A 26,216-nucleotide genomic window follows, 5' to 3' on the forward strand; every position below is an offset into this window, starting at 1 on the left:
CAGTTCTCCTCTTTTATGAACAGAAAATTTGTGTGTGAGACACTGCAAAGCTTTGAAGTCAGTTTAACATACCTTCCAGTTGCCTAGAGAGATCTAGTTGCAAATGGATCTCTGGAGATGCCTAGTCCAATCCCCTGCTCCAAGCTTGTTGCAGTGTGATGTAATACCGTGTTTCAGTGATCCCAGTTCCTTTCCCAGTTGTGCCAATACCCCCTCCCTTCCCCTCCCCTTGCCTCCTGCTGAGAGCTGTCCATCAATCTCAGTATTCCAGCAAGGGCGTCATGTGACTGTCGAAGTTCAAAAGATGCCTCTCAGCCCTGGGGACATTGGGTTATCCAAGTGTCACTTGTCTCCTGAGCCTTCCGCCCTCGCCTGGTTGGTGGCATACCTACCCCTTCCCTCCCCTCTCCCTGGAGTTAAGACACGCTGACCACACGGTTCGGGATTCTGTTGGAGCTGTTGCTGCATTCAGAGGCCTGTGTGCCAGGAATAAAGCTCTGGATCAAACCCTCCAGCAGGTCCCGTCTCCTTTTCCCTTCACCATCACCTAAAGCCTTTCCACCAGAGGTAAAACTGAGTTCCTGCATGCCTGGACCTGTTCCAAGTGCCTAGCTGCAGCATCCAGCCAGCCAAAGGTGTCTCTGAGGTGAAACACAACAGGTGCTGCCTTTGGTCCAGCAGCAAGGGCCAGACGAGCCCAGGCGCATTCCATCCGGCAATATTGGGATCTAACTCCAATACATGCTTATCAGGTTGCTGAGTGCTTTGGAAAACTTGTGAGGATGAAACCTTTCAGACCTGCCTTATCCTGGTTTCTGGGCTCTAGGACTCGTATGAGGAAGAAGTCCCTGTGTCCAGTGGGAACTCCCTTGCAGCTTGTGCTTACTGACAGAGAAACTTCTGTTTTCTCTGTAACTCTCTCTTTTAGGCAGCAGATGATTGCAACCTGACACCCTCCATCTCACCTTTCCTTCTCCTGAAGACTAAACAGACACAATTCCCTCAAGCCTATCCTCGTACGTCAGATATTCCCATCCCCAGACTATGCTTAGTAGTCCTGCTCTGGATATGCTCCAGTATTGACATCTCTTTTATCATGGGACACTCTCTCACCAGATATGGGTGCAGCCTCACGAGCGCTCTGTAGAAGTAGTAGTCACTGTCTTCCAGCAGCTGGCTGCACTTTGCTGTGGAACTCAGGGCTGCAGTAGGTCTTCATGGGCAGACCATTGAATCATTCTCCTCCCCACCATGTGTCCTCCCTACCATAGTTCCTCTTCTGGCCTGTTGTGCCCCAGCTTGCACAGCTGCGTGGGTTTGTTCCATCCCAAGCGCAGAAGCTATGTACATGCCTTGTCTACATTCCATTAGCCTGCTATTCATAACTTTTAGTTCACATTCTTTTTCCCTCACCCTCACAAGCAATGTGGCCTTCCAGAAGGCTCACCTTTCAGGATATATTTCCAGGATTCTTTTTGTGTGAGCTCAGTGATTATGTGCTACACAAGCCTGAATATATACATAGGTCCTTCCTGGGGAAGCAACAGCTGTCATGAATACATGGCTTGTAGCAGTTTGTTCATACTCTGTGCATTGTCCTCCTGTTCAAAAAAGGCTTGTGCTTTTCCCTTCTCTGCACTAAAGTGCTCTTAAAAGATTGTTCTTCAGTCCTTGTCATACTTCTGAAATTAGCATGCACCTGATTCCATTAATGTATCTGCACACTTTCAAGTCCGTTTGTGGCAAAGCAGATTCATAGTCAACTGAAGAAAGAGAGCAATACATCTGTCCTCATAATAAGTATTTAAAGATGTCGCTCTTATTTAAGGAAAATAATTCAGAGAATAATTATGACTTGAAAGATATATTTTCCCACTAAGAAATTGATATTTAAAGCACAGCTTTAAGCATTTAGAGCCATAATTACAGTGCCTGCCATAGTTTCTGCGCACCAGGTTTCTCTTCATCAGGCAATTGTTGAATACATCTGCAAGATATGAGCTTGATTATGGTACAGGCACTTAGAGAAGGAGCTTTGCACCTGCTAACTAGAATATGGCAGATTTTAGAGAAGCTGGTTTTAACATAATTTTGTTTTTCTGCTGCAGCTTTCTGTGTCATCTTGAATTGGGTTTTTTTGCTGACACAGGCCAACTCCAGTTTTAACACTACTGTCTCTGCCCCTGGACACACCTAGAAGAAACAATGGCTTGAAGCCAGAAGGTTTGGGATTGGGACATCAAACAAGCTGTAAAAACCTTCTAAGCCTCATTTAATGTCTTGATGTGTAGGAGGTGTTCTTTGCACTTGTGTTGCCCTAGCTGAACTCTACACTTTTAAAGTAGCCTATATGTTATGTTAAGACAGCAGACACTGAAAGGTCACTTCTGGGAAGAGCTGAGGCCAGCTTTACCTCTGGTGCTGCATGGCAGTGTGGGTGCTTTCTATCAGAGTGGAATTCTGTTGGATGGGTTGCTTTGCCAAGAGCAGGCAGGGCAATTCCATGAGTTCCATGACACTCTTCTCCTGCCTGTGTAACAATGAGCCTTCCTCAAAGAGAGTGCCTGCAGAAAGACCACAGGACAGCAGCCCTTGCTCAGTATAGTGCACAGTCTCAAGCATTACTATGCCATGAACCTTGGGAACGTGCTCACCTGGAGTAGCTTTCCCACCTGAAGCCACCAGATTATGCACAGAGATCTGTTCTGGGCAGTTACTGCCCGGGTGGAATGGGTGAGGTCTGCCCTGAGGCAGCCGCAGGGTAGAACAGGACAGGTCTTGTCTTGCCTAGCTGAGCAAGGTTCATGGCCTGCTTGTGCCTATGAAGGGACCATCAGGCCTCTGACAAGCCAACACCACAGATATTTGGGTCCAGATATAATGGCTGGCTACAGTGAAAATAAGTGTTCACAGAAAATATTGCAGGGGCTGGAGAGAAGGGCCATGGGAAGGAAATGGATTGTTTACTGGTACACCTCTGGATCACTTTCTGTGTGAGACAGCCATGCATGTGGATCAAGGCAGCGCAAGTGCTGAAAACTAAATACTGCCTTAGGTTGCCTTTGTGGTGAACTGTCCATGGGGGTTGCAACTAGCAGTTGGAAACAGTCAGTCCACTGTCTTGGCCTGCCGCCCAGAGGTACTGGCATTTTGCTCTCCTACTTTCCCCTCCATGAGGAGAGCCTGTCGTTGTGCTGCACCCCTCTTCCCTATGCACAAGCATGAACTTACACTTTGCTTTCCTTGCAGGAGCAGTCAAGGTTTTATGCATATGAAGCTGACGAAAACCAAAGAGAAGTACATCCTGGGCCAGAACAGCCCTCCATTCGACAGTGTTCCTGAAGTCATCCACTACTACACTACCAAAAAGCTGCCTATCAAAGGAGCAGAACACTTGTCCTTGCTCTACCCTGTGGCTGTACGGACTCTCTAATAACCTAGTCTCACCCCTTCCTGTGGATGGGAGGTGAGAGATAAGCTGGGTTGCACACAATTCATTGCCAGAATAAGGAGCCTGAGTGTATAATGGAGAGAAGTAGCATTTAGTCTTGTGAATGTGGGCTCTCTGCAGAGTTGTCTGTGTGATACACTTGTGCTGCAGCATGTCTGTAGAATTGTATTGCTGCGTAAGAGGAAGAACACTTATTTTAATGCTAGGAGAGCAGATAGCCTTCCCAGACCTTATGTGTGAATGAAAGTACTTCCCAACAAAAGTTCTTCCTTCGTGCTTTGAGAAGAATCAACAAGTTCTTCTCAGCAGTAAAAAACCAACAACTTGTATTCTCTTGCTACCCTGAGAAACTTCTCCATGAGAAAGAGTAACCTTACTCTGAGGGACACTAGGATGTTCTTGATGGACCTGAGAAGCAGCTGCTTAGCAAGCAAGTCTCTTTTTCTGGTCACATAGTTTGATGGGTTTGGGATTTTTTTAATGCAGTTTCTTGGGGTAGTCAAATATTGAACTTCTATTAGACACACAATCTTAAAATAGTTTTGTGAGAGCAAATCATGGTCAATTACTTATGAATAGGGGATGTAATTAAACAGTAGTTTGTTATATATTTTTATCCTTTTTGGTACAATAATCTCTTAATGTTTACTGTCTTCATTTGCAAGTTTCATTTGTAGGTACAGGCAGCTAATTCTGTTTGGGACAGTTACACCATAATGTTTTAAGTAGTTAGGATAAGTAATTTTGATATGTGGGTTAGTATTTATGCATGAGGGTGGTCAAAGGCTTTTATAAAGCTTTAGTAGGCAAAATCTTCACTTGCTCATTCATCTGGATCAAACAGCTGTCCTACTGATGTAGCAGGCTAATGTGTATCGCACTGGCTTTCCACAAGATGGCTTTTGCAGCTGTGAGAGTTGCAGTATGTAGTAGAGCAGAATTTTGTTTTTCTGGTCTACCAAGGCATTCTTAAGCCATAGCCCCCGTTGGCATATACCTTCTGGCCAGTGCTCTTTTTCACCATGAGCAGAAGCCTGCCTCCTGCTGTATTTCAGTCACTGTCAGCCAGAAGCACTGTGGAAGCTGCTCTGTATCTTAGTCCTGCCAACTCGGTGCCCATGTACTTGGGACATACTTTTTACATGCTCTGTGTGCTCATTCAGTGAGATAAGTAAAAAATTATAATTGTACACAAGCTGGAACTGGGGAATCTATAGCCTTATAGTCCTCATGTTGTGCCATCTCCCACATAGGTCTAGAATGTTGTGCATTAACCCATCAGCTGGTATAGTAGCAAACTGGTTATATGCAGGTTATGTATTTTACAGACAGCAATAGGACTGTGAAATTGTGTGCTATTTAATTCAGCTTTCTTAGCTACTACTATTTTTTTATGTATGCTTAGAAAGAAGTGCAAATCTGAAAAGTGTGATGGAATAACCACTTATTGCCTGTAAAAGTAGTTCTTCATGGTATTGTTTAATCTGTTAAGAACCTCAAGGATGACCCATATACTCTCACTGGTGCTAAATATTGTTTGCTTTTAAGCCTGCCTTATTCTTTAAATGGCTTCCAATGCAGATTGAACAGAAGTTGATCATATGTGTGTGAAGAGCCCAGTGTCATTTTGTGCAGCAGTGGTAGTGGGTCAAACTATCTGTCTTACCCAGAATCGGAAGTTGCATTGAAATAGGTTTTCCAGTGTTCCGAGGAGGGTGGCTCAGTGGAGGACAAAGAGACAACATTCCTTTCCAAGTGAAAACAAATATCCCCTTTTTGTGTACTTGATGCCTTTAGAAGGCTGACCTAGAGCAGAGGCTAGACAGAGTTAAAGAATAAAGTAGGTATTTATTAAAAGGCCTTAAAGGATACACCGTGGGCAGTGTAAGAGCCTGGCCAGGGCTACACCCAAGATGAACCCAAAATGGTCACAAAATGGATGACCAGTCACAAGGTGTCACCCTTTTATACATTTTGGTCCATTAGCATATTGGAGTTAATTGTCCAGTTATAGATTGAGGTTATGAATTTCCATTCTCCTTGTTTTCTCACTTCAGTTCACCATTGTTTATACTTTTTGGGCCTGGAGCTTGTAACAGTTGTCCTTGGTCAAGCTGGAAAAGGAATTGTTTTGTCTGTCTACCCTGTGAAGAGAACTTGACAACACTTAATATGAAGCTCAGAGCTACACTCTAAAACAACACAGAATCTGAAAAATATGAAAGCTGAAACTTAAGGCATCATATTACCTGCTTGCTTTTTTTATTTCCCTAAAGTCTTTACTGTCTTAACATCACTCAACTGACAAGAGCGTACAGGCACTTTTAAGTTAGTATATTCTCTCACCGGAGTAGGAGTTTATGAAGGTGACAGAGTTCACACAAATTAGGAATCAGGTGACATCTGCTCTGAGTCTTGGCCTTTGTGAGCTCGAGCAAAACTATCATTCCCTTTGGGACAGAAATATATGTTATTTCTTTTGTGTGCTGAATCTGGCATGATTGCTGTTCCATAGTCTGTTTTTCTTCTTTAAAGGGAAAAAAAATGTATGCCCCTACTGTAATAGCAATTACCAGTAGAAACCAATAGCATCATTAACCAAGGCCTTGTCTGGCTTCCTTAAGCACTTTGTCTTTAATTCATGGGGATAACTATTGTACCAGACCTTTCTTGTCATGGGTCTGATCAAAAAATCAGATGAAGCCAGCAAGTGCCATTTTATTGCTGTCTGCGAATTTTGGGTTGGGATCCATTGTTTCATACAAATTATGTGAATGTGCATCATACAAATGAGTATACTGCTTATTACAGCTTCAAGGATCAGATCAAGGTTCTTGGTTCAGGAAGAGGAAATCATCTCAGAACGTATTGGTTCTCCATGGGAAGGTTTTTTTATTATTTTTCTAAAAGACTTTTAGAAAGTACTCAATAATTGCAGAATAAATAAAACCAGGATTTTGTTTGCACTGTAATGTTGTCTCTGTTTATTTAAGTGATTGTATGATATTTTTCCAGTGAAGGAATATTCTTCCCAGATTTTTTAATGTACAGTGAAAATGCGGTGTGTTAACAGTATGTAGTATTGCGTATAGGTGGAAGATCTTGTAGTGATCATGCCTATATTGCACATTAAAAGTTTATTTAAAAAAAATATATAAACCTCTCCCTTTTTTTCCTCTGATTGCCTTGTGTACTCAGATTGTCATGAATAGCTAATAATTGAAGCAGCCTTTTAGAACAACTTGTGTTTATTTGTCTCAACTGTGTTGTGAAAGTAATCACTAGGTTGTAATTTGGAGTCTGGAAAATCATATATCTCAGTTCTACCCTGACTAATTCTCTTGATAATGTGCACCTTTGCAAGGGCCTGACAAGGGTGCATGTGTGAATGATATTGCTGATGATCCAAGGAATCCAGTTATTGCTGCTAACAGCATAACACTGGTGAGTCACTTTTTGCAGTCTTTGTAAGAGGTGTTAATTTGGCTTCTATTTTGATGAGTATTTCACAGCATGGTGAAGGTTGTGAACATCTGTATGATGTGTAGGAGAGCTTTAGTGGCCAAGGTTGCATTTCACAGCTCCTTCCATAATTGGAAAATCATTTAGGTTTGTACAGTCATCACCATGGTTTCTCTACTTGATTACAGATTATTGTCTTATTTTGAAATTAAGTCTTCAGAGACAGGATGCAAAGCACAGGGCTGAATTAAGTTCAAAGGTACAAAACAGACATTTTTGGCTTCTCAAAGAACCTGACCTGAAGTAAGTATTCCTCTATATTCTGAGGAAAATGCTTACTGCTTGGAGGATGACACATTTGTGTGCTTCTCCTCAGCATCCCGTTGGGTTTTGCACTTTATCTTGATGCCATGGCTCAAGCTGGCAACACAAACATCATGTGGCAATGTTGGTGGAGTCCACAAATAGTATGTTTTATCCAGGCTCTGATTCCATTTCAACACTGCTACACTACTAAGCTGTACTCTGGTGGACTTGGCCCTCTGCTGCTGCAAGTTGTTCGTGCTGTCCTTGGGTGGTACCTCAAGTGGTGCCTGAGCAAAACAAACAAGGTTTTAACAGAATTTTAAATAACAGATCAAAGACCTCACCCCACACACTATACTCTCTCCCTGCAGAGAGGGTAAAACAGAACAGATTTGTAGCAGATCTGTTTGTAGTCCTGATATGAGCAAGGGGTAAAGGAAATAGAAAGGAGATTCAACTGATTTTCATACTTTTTTTTCTTTTTCAATGATTAGCAATGATCCCACATAAAATACTGCATATTGCTTTCTTTTATTACTTATTTTTGGAGGCCCAAATAAGAAGGTAAGAAGAAAGGAAGGAAGGAAATCGTAGCAGCTGAACAAAGTTGTTGATCTGAAATGAAGCAAATAGAAGTCCTGCTGAAAAAAAATGTTCATATGTTGCAAGGGATGACCATGTACAATCCAATTTTCTGCAGCATGTGATTTCCCATCTTGAGCCTTGAGCTTCTTCTGCGAACAAGGTACGCACAATCTAGAGATAATGTGGTGACTTCAGTGCTCTGCGCCTTGTGTTTAGTTCAGTGATAAGATTACACCAAACATTGCCTTTGCTTTCAGGGTCCCTGAATTGCATTTGTTGCTGCTGACAATTCCAAGACACAAGCTTGGTGAAGCTTGTTAGCAAATTGATTGTATTAACCCATTCCCCAAGTCTGCCTCCAAGAAACAATGGTTCTAACCACAGGAGAAACATCAAGAGGATGGCTGGAAATCTGCTGAGTTGCATAAGTCATGGGGATAACTGAAACACGATGATTGTATGACATTAATACATAGGAAGAGTTACAAGATTGTTTGTAGAGTAATGGCTAGATTGTGTCAGGCAGTATGGGCGGGACCTGGCTGAAATTTAGCTATGAAAGAGTAGAGAAGGATAAGGTAACCCTTTACAAGTAAACAGCTTGTTAACTGCTGTGAAAGTTGTAAAAGTGTCATGGAGAAAGTGTGGAGATACCTTCAGCAAGGGCAGACTGAATTGCAGTGTGGCAGGAGCCAAGTGTGAGATACTGAGAGAATTTGAATACAGGAACCAGGCATTTGCTAGCAGTCTGTAATGGATATTGTCCACTGTCTCAAGAGAGATACAGAAGGTACCTACAGGAGGTAACACAGACAAAGAGATTATGAGGAGAGACTAAAGAAACTTGATAGAATCCAGAGAGATTCAGAAGAGATCTTGAACAAAACACTGGGGAGGAAAAGGGGAGAATTCAGGAATACCTTGGGAGAAATACTAGGGACCCTACATCCTTAGAGACTGCACACGGTAAGGCTGGAACTGCTACACTGACCCTCCTGATTTCTCTCCCAGATTGTGTGGTCTACCACGTAGGACAAGGACTACACTGATCAAACTCACTTCTCTTCTGGACTGCCCTGTGGAACAGGAAGGTCATGTTTCTCATGGTTGTCATCACAGATATCCATGTCTAAAATGTTTTTGAATCTGACTTCATTTAGACTCTGCACTTCATTTTAACTTGTATTGCAAAAACCAGCCCTGAACTCTCTATTTCTTATTAATTAACTATTGCTAATTATTTTCAAATATTAAGTTATGTGATATAATATTGATAAATTATTATAATAAAAGGATTCCAGTTAGTAAATTTGTATGGCCAGGATGGATCATGGTTTCAACCTGAATATTACCAGTTCTATTTCAGTGAAAAAAAGGGTCATATAAACAATGTCTTTGATTTTTATTGTTTGTTCATAATCTCCTTTCAGTGTTAATGAAGTAAACTTTCCTCTGAAATCATCCTTTTATTTACCTCCAGTAATTAGATCAATTCATAGAGAGGGCAGCCTATAAAATCTTGTCATCCGTCTGTTTTTTCTACACATTAAGACTATTTTTTATCTCCATATAAATATATCTATGTAGAATAATTTAGGTCATCAAGTCCAACATTTAACCTGACACTTTCAAATCCACCCCTAAATTATGTCCTTAAATGCCACATCTTTTAAAAATTTCCAGACAGTGGAATGAACCACTTCCCTAAGCAGCCTGGTCTGTGACTCATAGCCCTTTCAGTAGTGAATTATTTCCATATTAATGCAGTCTAAACCACCACTGGTGCAACTTGAGGCTGTTTCTTCTCATCCCCTCATTTGTTGGGAGAAAAGGCTTACCCCCACGTCACTAAAGCCTCCTTCCCAGTAGTTGCAGAGTTGAAATTTCCCTGAGTCTCCTTTTCTATAGGCTTAACACATCCAGTCCCATCAGCTGCTCTTCACAGGACTTGTGCTCCAGACCCTTCACCAGCAGTTCCATTGCCTTTCTCTGGCCACACCCCAGCATCTCAATATTATTTTTGAAGTGAGGGGCCCAGAACTGTACAGAGCACTCAAGGTGTGGGCTCACCAGTGCCAAGTACAAGGGGACAGTCACTTCCCTGGTCCTGCTGGCCACACTATTAGGATGCCATTGGCCTTCTTGGCCACCTGGGCACACTGCTTCTTTGTGTTCAGCCAGATGTGTTGGCCATATCACCCCCAGGTCCTTTGCTGGGCAACTTTCCAGACACTGCTCCCCGTCTGCAGTGCTGAGTGAAGTTGTTGTGACCCCAGGGCAGGACCTGAGACTTGGCCTTATTGAATCTGACACCATTGACCTCAGCCCATCAATCCAGCCTGTCCAGAACCCTCTGCAGAGCCTTCCTGCCCTCCACCTGGTTGACACTCCCACACAGCCTGGAAAAATGACTGATGGTACGCTCAGTTCCCCCATCCAAACCCAAACTGGCTCCAGTACTGACCCCTGGAGAAAGCCCTTGTGACTGGATGGATGTAGCTCCATTCACCACCACTCTCTGGACATGGCCATCCAGATACTTTGTTACCCAATAAACAGTGCACCCATCCAAGTCATGAACAGCCAGTTTCTCTGGGAGATTGCTGTGGGAGAAAATGGCAAAGGCTTTGGTCGAGTCAAGATAGACTACATCCAAAGCCTTTCCCTCATCTATTAAGTGGGTCACCCTGTCACAGGTCAGGTTGGTCAAGTAGCACCGGCCTTCCCTAGATCCTTGCTGTCTGGGCCTGATCCCTGGTTGTCTGGTATGTGCTGTGTGATGGCCCTCAGTGTGATCTGTTCCATGACCTTCCCCAGGCTGACAGGTCTATAGTGCCCCAGCTCCATACAGATCCTCCTTCCAGCCCTTGTAGAAGGGCATCACATTGCCCAGCTTCCAGTCTCCTGGGACCTTCCTGGTTAGCCAGGACTGCTGCTAAATGATTAAAAATTACTCAATGAGCTCTTCCACCACCTCCCTCAGTACCCTTGGGAGGAGCCCATTTGGCCTTATAGACTTGTGTGTGTCTAAGCCATGTTTGATTGTTAATTTTTTCCCCTTGGATTATTAAGCCATCTGTGCCTTCCAGATCACCAAATGTATTGATAGAAACATTTTGTCTTTTACTGTGGTAGCCAAATTAAGTTCTAGTTGAGCTTTGGCCCTTTAAACTTTCTCTCCATGCAAATTTGGAACTTGGTAGTCTTTCTGAGTGGAGATCCACTTTTCCCAAAGGTCATAAACTCTTTACTAATTATAGCCAAAACTCTTGTCCAGACTTGTTTTCTTCCCCCTCACCCTGCCCCACCCCCACCTCCACCACATGTCTTTTGGCATTCAGGGACGGTACTTCTGCACCTCTAAGAGTTTTTTCTTCAAAAATTGCTAGCCTGCCTGGATTCCTTTGTCCTTCAAGAATCACAGAGTCCTTTAGGCTGGGAAAGACCTCTGGACCATTGAGACCAGTCTTTGACTGATCACCACCTCGTCAATTAGACCATTGCACCATGTCCTGTGTCCAGTCCTTTCATGAACACCTGCAAGGGTGGTGACTTCACTGCCTCCCTTTCCATTAAGAAAGGCTGCCCTTTAACAACCCTTTCCATCAAGAAATTCCTCCTAATATCCAGTCTGAACCTCCCCTGGCACAGCTTGAGGCTCTCCTCTCATCCTGTAACTAATTTCCTAGGAGAAGGGGCCAAGCCCCAACTAGCTACAACTTCCTCTGGGATTTTGTCCTGGTTTAGGGCAAATTTGTTAAAGAATCTGCAAAGGAGGGCCCCTCCAGAAAGCAAACCCACACGGCCCCTCCCCCCAACCGGTTCGGAAAAAATTCCTCGGAGAGAAGTGGAAAGAACCTGCTTATTTCAGGCACAGCACCCCCCAGCACACAAATGAACAATACCCGATGACACCGCTCTGAGAAAGATGACAAAATCAGAAAGTCTCTTTCGGGGGTGGTTGCTCTGCTCTCAGTCCCTCCGGCGCTGGGGCAGCTGCTGCAGCCAAACAGTGCAAACCTTTGGTGTTCCCGGGCCCCAGTCCGGAGCAGGTTCGAGATGGTCACAGGAACAGGAGAGGAGAAACAGTCCGGGAAGGAATTTGGACTCTTTAGCTAGAACTAGCTAATAAACAGAAGCAAAAGCAAGCAGAAACAAAAGCAAACAAAGCAGAAAAGCCCAAAGCAAAAAGCGAAAACAGCCCTATGTACTGCCCGTCTCTGTGTCCCTGATAAGAGAAACCCAAACAAAACTTTCACTCTTCAGAGACAGTCTTAAAGGCACAGAACAGATGAATGGGGATACAAGCATCATAACGTCACCCCAGGACATTTTTAGAGCAGTAAGGTCACCCCTGAGCCTCCTTTTCTCCAGACTAAACAACCCTAGGTCCCTCAGCCTCTCCTACTAGGACTTATCCACTAGATTTTTATCCAGCTTCACTGTCCTTCTCTGGACTCACCCCAGCACCTCAATACCTTCTTTGAAGTGCCTTCCAAGGGACTCTGTCAACTAGGCCAAAGGCTTCCTGACAGAAGTCCAAGCTGATAGTTCTAACCACATTCCTTAATTCTATCGTTTCATGATTACCACGGCCCAGACATCCTCCAGCCATTAGCTGCACCAGTTTTACTGCTGTTAAGGCTGTTCTTCACCTCTGTTAAACAAATTAAACTGTCCCTTCCCTTACTTGTCTTTTGTGCTGTCACCATGTGACTGCCTGAATAATTCTGATTTCAGGGTGCTGAGAATTGTCTGAATGAAAGAGTTTGAGTTGCAGAGTCCAGTGTCTGCTCTGTCACTAATAGGAGTCCTTGTGAAGAAAACTAAAGGTGAGACCATGCTCCTCTTGCACTTGGAAGCTTCATTTAAGCTCAGATTTTGCTACTGACCCCTACCTCTGTATTATCTTTGCTTCTGTAGTACATTGCCTTGTATCTCGTTGATTCTGACCCTAATCCTGACATATCACCATGGTTTTCAAGCTTAGCTTCAGGCTTTCTACATTCCTATGCACCTGCTGTGTTACTGCTGGACTGAGACTGACTTGCTTGTTCAGAATCATGCCAGAAAAACAAACAGAGAGACAAACAAAAAATAACACTGCATCTTGCTCCACCTGTAGGTTTTGTTTCTATAGAGGTCACATGAAAATGGAGCTTGACAGCAGGAGATAATATTCTGGGATGGCCAAAGCTGCTGAATTGCTTTGTTTTTTACACATTGAGCTGCTGAGTGCTTGCATGTACACCCTTCCTTCAGTTTTTACATCTGCCATTTACAGCTCTGGCCACCCAGTGTCTGCAGAAGCAGGCTGGTTCATGAGCAAAACAAAGTTTTCCTGCTTTCAAAGAAATGACATGCTAACCAAATCCAGATCAATTATAGTGGGGACTATTAAGATTTCTTAATTTTTTAAAATCTATGCTAAATCCTAATTTAAAGTTCATCATATAATGATTTTTCTACATATTAAATTTTCTTTTTACTGAATCCTAGAATTTTGGTTATTTGAACAACAGTAACAATGAAAATGGAAAATGTGTTTGGCCTGCTTGTGCCCATTTTGCTTTTTATGTTTGTCTCTCTGTATGCATTTCCTCTTTCCTTTCTTCATCTTAATCTCCCATTCCTCCTCCTTTTGCCTACCTACTTGAAAAGCTGAAATCTTTTCTGTCTGAAGACCTTTTATTTTCTGAATTCTGTCAAACATTTTGGTTTGAGTCTTGGAAAATTATAAAAATTATGAGGCAAAATGAAATTTTGTGGCCACTCCCAGCATATTTGGTCTTGATGCAGCCAGTCAGTGCAATCCCCAGGACTCTGAAGGGGCAGAAGGGGATAGGGCCATGTTTTCTCTCTGCCCCGAACTGCCAACACTCTCCAAGTCTTGATGGCCAAGGCACTACTGGATTACAGGGAAGGTCCTCCAGCCTTGTGAGGACTGAACATACCCAGCTTGGCCTGAGGTGGGGCCCTCTTCAATATAGAGACAGAGCATAAAGAAACTCTTCCAGAAGTGGATCCCTCCCACAGGCGGGCAGTGATCCTAATTTCTGTAGGCTCACATGCCCCTATCCCATCCCTCACAGCCTTAAATCCTCCTGTTCTCTGCTGCTGTGTCTCTATGGGACACAACTGGGGCTGTGTAGAGATGCACTCCTTCGATAGGCAGTGCGGGAAAAGGGAAGAGAGATTTCCTTCGATCCCATTCTGGGTCTCTAGGACTGATGTACAGAGGGAAATCAACTCACGCTCTCTTTTCTTGGGAACACAGCTCCCTCGTGAGGCAGACTTCAGCAGGGCCGTTTGAGGCTCCAGGTTCATCTAAGGAGTGGATATTGCTGCAGAACCACCTGCAGTACCAAGGAAGCAGACATACCCTTCAAATCTCAGCGCAGGCGCAACTGGCAGAAGATGTGTCTTGTAAGAGGTGAGGCTGGGAAATGGAGGGTTAGATCCTGCTGTTTTCCAGGGAGCCCGGGTGCCCGGCTGCTCACTAGCCCTGCTTTGCTCTAACTGCTAGTCCCAATTGTTCTCTCAACACCAAAAGAACCCAGACTTCACCTCTTTGCCATACTCTAAAGACTCTACTACTTAATTCCTTAGAAATCAAATTATAGACTCCCACTCCTACAAACCCTGCTGCCCACCCAGAAGGCTTTTTTATCCCACCTGTTGATGTCATTGATGTATGGTAAGTGTTCAGGGGGATCATTCTGGTGACTGTCAGCTCTGATCAGTCCATGACAAATGGTAGGACTGTGCTTCCAGCCTGGTGTAGTTCATTCTAGGTGTACTGACACCCTGTCACATGCTTCTGCTGCCAAAGGAATTGAGAAAAAACCACTGATAATATCTGTTGTAGCATACCACTTCTCTGTCCTGGACTCCAGCTGGCATAGGACTCCGGCGTATCAAGTATAGCAGCACTCAGCAGCAACATAACATCTTCATTCAGAACACAATAGTTCCTCTTAATTTCCACCAGACTTCTGCATGGGCCATATGAGATATTTAAAATAAACTGGTCATTCTTTGGGTCTCCAGTGAGTGAATTAGCCTGCAGGTGGGAACCAGGGAATCTCAGTTACTGCAGTATCACTGCTGGTGCACTGTCATGGTAGCAATCAGCCTGCCATTCATCCACCCACAGTAAGGCCACAACAGAGAAATGTTCTGAGAGGCCAGACAAGCTAGTCAGCTGTTTAACCTTCTCTATATTCATGATGGCTACACTGAAAGCTCATTGGTGCCCTTTTGGGCCCTTGAAGTTCACTGCCCTCAGGTAGTCTATGCCAAGGATACATGAGGCCTCCAGGACTGTCCAGAATAGGGTGTTTTTGCCACAAACCCAAAAATATCAATTAGTAGTATTAAACAACTCACGTAAGGGTGAACAAAAACTATGGAAGTCTATGCAGTAAAACCACCAACATTAAGTCTCAACAAAGAGGAGGTGTATTCTCTCATTCTGTCTGCAAGACAACTTCCCCAGCATAGTTAAGTGCACGTTTGCATTAATATGCTCCAGAGCTCAACAGAATGAAGAGATATTCAGTGCAGCCAGCCAGCTTCAAAGAAACAGAAACCTGCCGATTAATGACTGCTATAGCTATGCCATGCTCAATTCAGAGCTCCCATTGGCTCAATCCACATGCTGGGTGCCAAAAAGGGTGTGTGGGGTTGACCTTGGCTGGATGCCAAGTGCCATGAGCAGTTCTATTACTCAACAGAACAGGGGAGAAAATAAGATGAAAAAACTCATGGGTCGAGATAAAGGCAGTTCAGTGAAGAAAACCAAAGGCTGTGTGTGGAAGCAAAGAAAACAAAAATATTTATTCTCTCGTTTTCATCTTCAGGTGGTGTCCTGGGAAGCAGAGCCTCAGTATGTGTAGTGATTACTTTGGAAGACAAACGCCTTAATAACAAATCTCTCCCATGATCCTTAACTTCTTTTTTTTTGCCAAGTACAACATCACATGGTATAAAATATCCCCTTTGATTTGAAATACCCTCTTTGTTTTGTCCTGACTATGTGTGCTCCCAAACTCTTGCCAACCTCCAGCCTACTGGCCATTGGATGGAGTATGAATAAACAGTCTTGATGCTGTGTGAGCCTTGTTCAGCATGACCAAAACATTGGTGTGCTATCAACACCATGTAGCTGTAAGTACAGAGAACAGCTCTATAATGGTTGCTACCAGGACAGTTGACTCCATCCCAACCAGACCAATTCACCATGCTCGTCTGTGAGTCCAGTGTCACCCAGCTGTAATCAGAATCCCATCTCCCTCCATTTCACCCCTGCAATGTTAGGGAAAGCCCTGGCCTCTGCCATTCCAGGCTGACCCTCGCACTAAACTTTCCCTTTCCCCATAGCAAAGGAGGAGGCATTGAAACCTCCTTCCATGGCTCCACACAGCTGACAATTGGCACTGCTGGCCACTCTCCACTGTGCTTTGCTTCCCAAGCCCAGGGAATAGGGCAGCAACCCACTAGGTTGCTGTCCCAGCCATGAAGATTTATTCCTCTGCTTCCTAAAGGGCCTAGGCTTGTCTTCATCAGAGGTCTGCTTGCCCAAGAGCCTTCTGTCCCAAGCCATTTTTCGAAAGATGCAAAGACCGCAGCAGGGATGGGATCTGGCTCTCTAACAGGCCACAGCAGGTCAATATTCCTCATGATTGCCAGCAGCTGTAGCAGTGAGAAGTGGGTTACAGGTTTTGTATCTGCTCTGTGGAAACTCAGTGTGCAGCTGGCCAGGCTTTCAGCAGAGATGTGCCTTGGAGCAGCTGCCAGCTTGCAGACAAAGTGGCAGATTTTCTCTCCCTGGGCTCTGTTGCTCATTGCTGAGGTACAGCCAGCAGCTGTTTGTGACCCTTCTGTGAGCTGGCTCACCTGCCTCGGTCAGGCCCTGACATCTCTTTATTGATGAAGGCGTTTCCACTCAGGCAGCCTGCACATGCCTCCTCCCGTGCCAGGGAATGCTCCGCAACCCTGGGCACCCCTGAGGAAGGAGGCTCAGGCGGGCACAGGTGAGGGGAGGGAGCTCAGCCAGGCAGTGCCCTGAAGCTCAGGCCTTAGCCCTGCCTCTGTGGGTTCTCTCTCGGCTCTCCATCCTCTTCTGGGGACTGCCACCAGGCCCGTGAAGGCAGCATTTTCACAGGAGCACACTGAGAGCCCAACAAGCATCCCTCTTTGGCCTGGGCCACTGCCCGGCTGCTTTGGGATACTACAGAGCTAGCTGGGTCTTCCAAAGCTGTGATTCCAGCCCTAGATGTGCTGAAGGATCAGGGCCTGGATCCCAAAAGGAACCCCTGAAGTTCCAGTGCCAATGCTGACTCCATCACCCACCTCACAGTTCCAGTTTTGCTGAGAAGGAAATAGTGACAGCACCTGCTGTGCCAGGAAGAAATACTTCCCAGTCCTGGAGCTGCTTTGTTGGGCATTTTACCCTGTGGTCCTTGTAACCTAATGCTACCCATTGCAATGGGGGCAGGGTCTTCTAAAGATCCTTTGCAGAATTAGAATGGGTCACAATATTGTAATTACAATTAGATCTTTATTATTACATAAAGTTAGTCAATTTCAGACAAAAAATCTTCTGGAAACTCTACAGTAGCATTCCAGATAACTTCAAGGATACCAGAAATACTTAGAACAGTTGTTTCAATTTCAACAGTACCTGAAGTTGGAAAAATATTTTTGAAGTTTTGTGGTTTTGAGTAAATTGTCGAGTATGCAGGCATAGCTCCTGAGTCCACAGTGTAATCAATGCAGAAAGAAAATAAAAATGCTGTATTTGATTGACTTTGAGCTGTGATTAATTTAAGTGGAATTTGGTCATGTGACTGTCTGAAATAGTGGAGGGCTTGTCATTTCATTAGGGAAGTTTCATGATGCTGTGAATTGATTTTAAAAACATAGAATGGAGAATATGTTCCAAACTGAAGACTCTGATTTAGCTGAGATGGTGAAAGTTGCCTTTCTTTATGGGAAAACAACTGTCTTCATTTTTACACACTGTTTTCACGAAGAAATTTTCATGAAGCCATAGATTCTTTCCTCTTTCATCAAAAATATGTTACTTGCAGTTCATTTTCTGCTAGAATATTTTTTTCCAGTTTAAATTATTGTAAGCATCATGGGGGGAAAAAAATCAGTGAAAATGTTATTTGCAAAAATAAAAATGTATCCAGCTTAAGATTTTCTATCAAAATAGATGAATCATTAATAAAAAACTCTAATAATGAGTTTTAAAATTGGGAAGGTATATAAATAAATATATATATTTATATTTTAAAAATACACATATGAAAGTGCTCGGTAAGAGAAGGGGTTTAAGGGAGGATTGTTACAAGGTCTCCCTGTTTGGCAGAGACTTTTGTAAATCCAGGAAGGTTCTAGCATAATATTAGCTTAAAAACCCAGACTCTAGAATCCACCTAGAAAACTACAGTATGTAAAAGAATAGTTACAGTTGTATATACAGAGGATGTGGAAAATTAAGGTTTCATTAAGAACAGATTTTTAAAAGCAGGTACTTCAAAGATGTAACAGAGAAGTTCAGATGTTGTGAGAGCTTCACAAGATTTGGTGCTTGAAGGAAGATGTCAAGATGGAATGTTACAGGAAAAGGTGCAAAAAAGTTTGAAAATGACAGCTAAAATTTGCATTAAAGGGAAAGTCATGCAGAATAGTCAAAGAAGAGTTTTTCCTTGTGAGATTTTCCTCATGGCAATGTGGCCAATAACCTGTTTGGAAGAGTATCCCATCCAACAACTTCCATCTTTAGAATGGCACTCCAGGGAAGTTTTGGTGATTAGCTCCTGATGGCTACATGCATTTAAATGTGAAAGGGCTCTGAATGACGACCAACAGATATAAAAAAATAAGCCAGAGATAGATGCCAAGGAGAAGTGCATGTGCTGCTGTACCTTGGACGAATGCAATGTCCAAGGTACAGCAGCACCTTTCATGCAGTTAGCAATAGTGCAAGAGAAAAGCATGACAGCTCAGATGGCTTAAGTATGGTATAAATCAGACTAGTGGAGGTACTGCATTATTCTGCAGAACTAAAAATACCTTCTCCTGGGAGTGATGCCTGCCCTATTAAATGCCTCACAACTCTGGAAAACTCATAAAATCTTCTGCATCCCAATAAATATAGGAGCACCTTGTCAAATTTACATTACTGTAATTTCATCAAACCCCATTGCACTGCTGGAACTGCAGAGGCAGCTGAAGAGATAGCAGCAGAAAAAGGGAAAGAGGGCTTCTAGCCATCTAATGCTTTCAGGCCCTGTTGTAAGGGAGAAAGGGTATATTGATCTGTCTAGTAACTACATGCTTGTATAGGGAAAGACCACTTCATCTAGGCCTATCTGCAAGTGGCATGGATATCACTTAACTGTTTTACCAGGAGTAAACAACCCATGCAAGATTGTCCTTTCCAGAGGGAAATCACGCTGTCAGTGCAGGGGACACCGCTCCCAATTTGTTGTCTTTTTGCAGTGAAAACACCCTTGACAGCAACGTGCTTTCGTGCTGCCATCAAGAGGGGGCAGCCTCTGTTAACTGCATCGCTGCTCCTCTCAGCACAGGCTGTGTCTGCCTCTCCAGGGTGGATTTTCGTGCCAAGTCCTTGTCACACGGCTTTCTCGCCTGTTTGCTGAGCTGTCAGTTTTGTCAAAGCCGTTCAGGACACATACCTGATACCATATTCTGGACTGAGCTAGACGGTGTAAGCATCCCAGGTAATGGGGGTGATGGGGTTGATGGCAGGGTTACCTAACTAGTATGGTTTGTAATGAGGGCCGCTTCAGTCGCATGGAAACCAGGACACTGATACCAGTAAGAAGCAGAGCTTTGACAGAAGTTCTCATAAACTTTGGTTTTCTTCAGTCAGATAAAATTAATCCAAACTAGGTAGAAGTCTTCCATCTGATGATCTTACAGGAGTGTTTTGGATCACACTGGCAGGTCTACATTAGCAGTGAAAACTGGATCTGTTATAAGGCCAGGCATCACCTTTACCCATTCAAGATTGTTTCCTTCAATTGTACAAAATAATTATCTCCTTTTTTTTTTTTCTTGTTAGAATACTGACCTTGTATTTCTAAGGCTTGAGTTTCAGATTTCAGTGGGAATCCTGATACAAGGGGTGTAAAAAAAACCTTCATCCAAGGACTTATGAAATATACTTAAAAGTTTTACTGCCTTCATTTATTTATGTAGAAGACCGTAATTTATTTTCTAAGGATCTGGGTCATAATTGAATAAATACAAGATAAAATTAATCTCCCTGAAATGGAGAGGTCAGCTCCAGCTCATTAGTGATCAGTGTGGGTTCACCAACATTTCCACTGAGCTTGCTTTCTCAGAGTATGTGAGAAAAGGATCAGGGAGCTTTTAATGAAAACAAATGGTGAAGTATCTCAGCACTAAATTTAACCAGAAATCTATCTCTTTGGGGTTTTTAACTCAAGAAGAGCAAAGAATGAGGAATAGTGTGTCATCAGATGCAATGGATCTTTAGGTAACTGCTCTAAAAAGTGATACACAACTGCCATCCCTCAGAGCTCTGCAAAGAATGATAAAATTTGTTACCTCTGTACAGCATTCAGATACCCTGCAATTAGAAACCTAGCATCGAAATTACTTCGCCAGGTAATGGTGAACAGATCCAGGGGTTTGCCACATCTATGATTGCACTCAGTCATAATCCAAAATCTCAGATTTGCAATTTACCACATTCTTTCTCCCAGTTCAGTGCTACTGTTGGAAAACTTTTTAGTGAGTTATCCATACTTTTCTAACATGGAATGAGGCATACAGCAGTGATTTCAACAAGCATTAACAAGTGCTTGACAAGCATTGCTTGTTTGTTGTCATTGTTGTTTTAGTGGCACAAAATGCAATGCAACACATTGGATACACTGGAGAAAGCTCACAGGTATTTTTCATTTCTTGACAATAACGGAGTCTGGTGTGCTATGTCTCTTCAATGAAAAACAATGTTGATGCTGGATTTCTGCATGTTATCTTACTTAGATTATGTAATTTTTGTCATTTTTCCTATGTCATATCATGCAGCCAGTCTAACTGGCTGTAAACCAAGCAGTATAGGTGCAAATGCATGTGCCCATGTCTTTACTAAGGAAAGATATTTCTTCATCTGGATGAGATCTAGGACAATATTAGGAAATGGAGAATAAAATATTCCCAAAGCCACTGGAGGACAAATGGTAGTGTTCTCTGAAATGCTTTAAAGCTGTGAAAGAAATCATCTTCCAGGCAAAATTAGTCCTGTTTTTATAGTTGTCTCAATACTTCTATCAACTATTATCATATTCGTGCCCCTCTGCTCCCCCCAGAGGCCAGCTGTTAGAGAAAGCTTCAGGGAGCACAAAGCTAGATATTTGCATGAATAGCATTTTCACACATCCTCTAGCAATAGCATCTGAAAGCCTTGGGCACAGAATGTTTTCAAAAAGAGGTGTCCTCTGAACCTCAGAGGCTATGAACCACGCACAGCATCGTTAGGGCAGTAAGAGGCAGGAGACACAAAAGGTGAAAATATAATCACCACCACTGACTGAGCACCTCCTTCTGCTCAGAACAGCTTCAGCACAGCTTTTGGTCTGTCTTTCCTAGGGTGGCTTTTGCATAGATTAAAGTTGAGTCTTAGTATATGGGTTGGATTTATACAATGATTATGCATTTTGCAGAACTGGGGCATGGAGACGAGATCCGAAGAAGTTATTAGATTGACATTTTTTTGTGTTACTGTTGAAAAAAATTGTTAAGGAATTCCATGCAACTGCTCATGCCATATATCCTGTCACGCAGATAGCAGTAGTGAGGAATTTATCCTCCACACCACCTGAAAGGAACCTCATTTAGCATTTGAAGTTCTCTGGATGGTTTTGATTGATGGTTTTATTTTTTTTTAAATAGTATGGCATGTTCTAGAGATAGATGTTTATACTCCAATAATGACTGAGTGGATGCTTTTATATGCATTTTTATGGATTACTAGTACTAATTGTTAGATTCCTGGATTATTTGCCTTTTTTTCCCCCAGATATTGTTATTTCCTGGGTTTTTTTCTATGAATATTTCTAGAAGTCAGTGTTTACACCACAAATTTTCTTACTAATTCTGGAGGGATGAATATGCATATAATTTATCTGCTTACAATATTTCAGAGTACTCTGAATGTTCTGTTTCATTTTGCCTTTGTTACAATCAAAGGAACCCATTTTCCAAGTGCGTTTTCTGCAAGCTTCTGGCTCTGTCTGCCTACGGTAGTTCACTGGTTCACTGATGAACCAGCACCACATCTGCAGCATGCATGGGATCTTCCTGTGATAACTCCAGCTGAGCAGGTGCAACCTGTGTCAAACAGTTGTAGTGGGTTAACCCCAGCAGGCAACTCAGTACCAAGGACGTGTTTACTCACACCCCTCCCTATGGTGGGATGATAATAAGAATTGGAAAAAAGAGGCAAGACTTGAGATAAGAACAGTTTGATAATTGAAATGAAGTAAAGATAACAACAAAAATAATAGTAGCAACAACAACAATGAAAAAAACAAAAGCAACAACAGTAATAAATAGGAGAGAGAAGAAAGAATGCAACTGAAGAAAAACAAGTGATGCCCAATGCAGCTGCACACCACCTGCTGGTTGATGCCCAGCATGTCCCTGAGCAGTGACTGCTGACACCTGCTCGGCTCCCCTCAGTTTTTACACTGAACAGGACACTCTGTGTGATGGAAAATCCCTTTGTCCTGTTAGCGTCAGCTGTTCTGGCTGTGTCCCCTCCCACTTTCTTGTGCACCTGCTCATGTGGCCGAGCATGGGAAACTGAAAAGTCTTTGATTTAGAGCAAGAACTACTTAGCAAAAGCTGAAATATCAGTGTGTTACCAACATTATTCTCCTACTGAATCCAAATCACACTGTACCATCTATTAAGACAAAAAATAACTCCATCCCAGCAAAAAACAGGTGAGAATCCATGTCTTATCCTATTTTTGTCATGTCAGGTCCTATGCTGCCCATCACCTTTCCTATCTTTTGATTGATGTACCCACTGCTGTCATTTCTTAAGTCTATGGAGCTTCCCTGTAAGAGTCTGTTGAATTCATTTAGTCCGTGACCCTGGACCATCACAACAATCAGGCAGGAAAGATGGTGTGTAGTGTCCCGCTGGTGCATGTTGTTGACAGCTCTGATTCCATCACCGCTGTGCTCATTGAGTTCCACCAAAGTCCATTCCTCACTAACATGGCGATTGAAAGTCTAGAGTTGTGGACATGGAAACTGTGAGGCGCCCGATGTGATGAAGGGTGGACAGCAGCCATAGAAATTATAATATACAGCATGTGTGTATATATATATATATGTGTGTGTGTGTGTGTGTGTGTGAATATATATATATATATATATATATAAAAATTTATGTGTATATATGCATATAGCAAATAACATCATACTCTGACAGTGTTCACAGGGGTTTTCAGGATGAGAGAAGAGACATACATCTGACTCCATATTTCAGAAGGCTTGATTTATTATTTTATGATATATATATTACATTATAACTATAGTAAAAAGAATAGAAGGAAAAGTTTCATCTTAGAAGGCTAGCTAAGCTAAGCTAAGAATAGAAAGGAAAGAATAACAAAGGTTTGTGTCTTAGACAGAGAGTCCAAGCTAACTGGGCTGTGGTTGGCCATTAGTGGTAAACATCCAAGATGGGCCAATCACAGATGCACCCATTGCATTTCACAGCAGCAGATAACCATTGTTAACATTTTGTTCCCAGAGCCTCTCAGCTTCTCAGGAAGAAAAAATCCTAAGAAAGGATTTTCATAAAAAGATGTCTGCGACATCATACCATTTAATTCGTTGGCTATTCTCGCCCAAAATGAAACCCCCTTGAGGTACACACGGGACTTCCTCATACTCCTGCATTATCCACCATGTGCACCTAGGGTCTTCAGAAAGGCAGGGACAACCAAAACTGTTACATTATCCCTTTTGGGTCGGTATGTGTGGCACAGCCCCACAGATGTGGAAATCCCTGGGCCGCAGCATAAACTCAGACAGTTCCATCCAACTGGAACTGCTGCTTATCCTACTTGGAAGTAGCAATTGCAACTCCTGCCTTTAGAAGTGTAGAAAGATGCTTTCAAGTGAACTTCATTACAGTTTTGGCTCTAGAATTAATGATAATAGAGCTGTTCCTTGCAAGAAAAACCTGTAATTGCTTGAAATTCCAAAAAGGGATCATGCAATCATCTGCAATGGGCTATTCCTGCATGACACACTCATGTTGGAGGCTGACTGATCTTGAGAACAAGAGATTTGCAAAGTGAGCAGTCATGAAACTGAAAATTATCTCATAAGTCATGTGACCAATAGCAATACATAATTACCAAATTTCATGGAAATCAGAATAATTTATAATTAATTGAAACAAAGACTTCAGTGACATTTAGAGCCCAATGAAGGTATATTTTATCAGCTGGGATCCCCAGACATGAATTTATGCTGTCAGGTTAATTTCCATTTGTATGACTTGTTTTGCACATACGCTTAAAGTTTGTGTTTTCTTTCTTCGGGCTTTTTCTTGACCTAAGATGATTTAAACGTTGGGAACACAAGAATCTTTGCTGTCTTCTAAGTTCAAAACTCTCAGCCTAACAAGAAGCACTATGGCCAGCATGGAACCAGGACAGCTTCAAAGGGGAAAGGGCAAACAGTGAAATTAGGATTTTCTACTCACTAACCATGTCACATGATTGAGTTCTTTAACTACTCAGTGCTTATGATTAGAATTTGGCTTTCAATGGAACTCAAATTATGTTTCCCATGCCTAATGAATTCTTTTTTTTTTTAGTCATTTATCACTGTAGACCTGGACATGGACTCTGTCTTTCATCATTCTGAGGAAGAAAAGGATGAAGGGGAGAGTCAATTTGCGGTGGCTAATTTATGGAAAAGTTCAAGGGGACATGATTTGTAATTCAGCTTTGCAGGAGTATCTTATGACTTGGGCTGTACCTTCACTAAAGGCTGCCAAAATCAGCAAGGATGTAATAGTTGCAGAGTTCTGGGCAGAAAAAGTCAAAGTGCCAAAGTGAAACCGTTTAAGGACTGAAGGCCAAGGCATCCATTCTGCACAGTGAAACACAGCGCTGTCCAGGATCTGCTCAAGATAGTTGTTTTGTGGATCATTAGCTCTGAACAATAATCTTCTGTTCAGGATCACTACAGTGGCTCATTCCATATTACTGAACACATCGTGAGTTTACCTAAGCACATAGCCGTAGAAAAGGATCTGAGCTGTAGGATACAATCAAGAATGTGAACATAACTAATTAAATATCATTGATATTTACCATTTCCATTTCCAATCTAAATTTTTACCTGCTGTTATCACTTGTTTCTTGGATGGCTGGTCAAACCAAAATATTGTTTTGCTTTATAAAACTGAAAAAAATAAAATTATAATTCTTGCTTTAATGATCTAATACAATAGGACTGAATAACATAGTGGAAAACCTATGTATGGAACAAGAAAATACAGAAGGTAGAAGTTAGTATAGCAACAAAACCCTGTCAATATCTGACAAAGCCCAAGAAACTGTTGTTTATCCTGAAATAATATTAAAACCAGGAAATTAGCCAAAGAGACTGAGTTTCCCCAGAGCAAATTCCATATGAAAACTCTTAGTTCAGCTCCTGTATTCCTATTCTCAAGTTTCCACTCATTTAATGGTACTTTATGTTCCAACTTCCCTAGGAAGGCAAAAAACCTGGCACAAAATTAACAAAAGCACTGGAGCCAGTCAACACTTGTGTGAGCTATTTGCTGTCTTGGTGCCGTGGAGAAGCATGAGAGGCAGCTGGACAGGCTGAGGCACTGCCTGTGCTGCTGCTGGTGGTAGTGCTCCCCGTCAGCCTTTGCCCTTGCTACGCACATGAACTCTACTTTGAATAATGCAATCAGAAGACTTGAGTTTGAGCTATGTTACAGAAAAGTCCAAGTGAAACTTCACGCCAGGACAGTATCAAAAGAGCAGCTTTCCTGCCAGGTGCACCTCGTTTCTTATTGCCTCTTGTCCCCTTTGTTACAGCAGTATGAATGACCAGCTCAGTGGGCAAACTTTCCAGCAGAGGCATGCGCTATAGCATTTCCTGGATCACAAAAGTTTTGGGATAATTTAGTGGATGTATTTGCAGAGCCAGGGAATCACTCGTAAAAAAAAAGTTCCTAGTTTACAGAACTCAACTGACATCACAGTGTTTAACTCAGAACCTAGCACCTCCCACTCAAAACGATGGAGATCCTTCCTTCCTCCCCCATTCTCAGGAGAAGAAAAGGTGATACTATAATG

The 26,216-nt window shown here is 42.7% G+C and overlaps 1 protein-coding gene across 1 annotated transcript in view; it reads left to right on the forward strand.

Annotated features, from left to right (window-relative positions):
* Positions 1-26,216, forward strand: part of SHB (SH2 domain containing adaptor protein B) — a 333,076-nt gene that overhangs the window by 51,539 nt on the left and 255,321 nt on the right. The window contains exon 6 of the mRNA XM_054283663.1: positions 3,250-3,581. Within this exon, the coding sequence (XP_054139638.1) occupies positions 3,250-3,433 (184 nt within the window). The 3' untranslated portion in view covers positions 3,434-3,581. The remainder of the gene's footprint in view (positions 1-3,249; positions 3,582-26,216) is intronic.

This window comes from Melozone crissalis, unplaced genomic scaffold (assembly GCF_028551555.1).
Source record: "Melozone crissalis strain CALT ecotype California unplaced genomic scaffold, PUWL_Pcris_2 ptg000005l_1, whole genome shotgun sequence".
In the NCBI taxonomy this organism is placed as follows: Eukaryota; Metazoa; Chordata; class Aves; order Passeriformes; family Passerellidae; genus Melozone; species Melozone crissalis.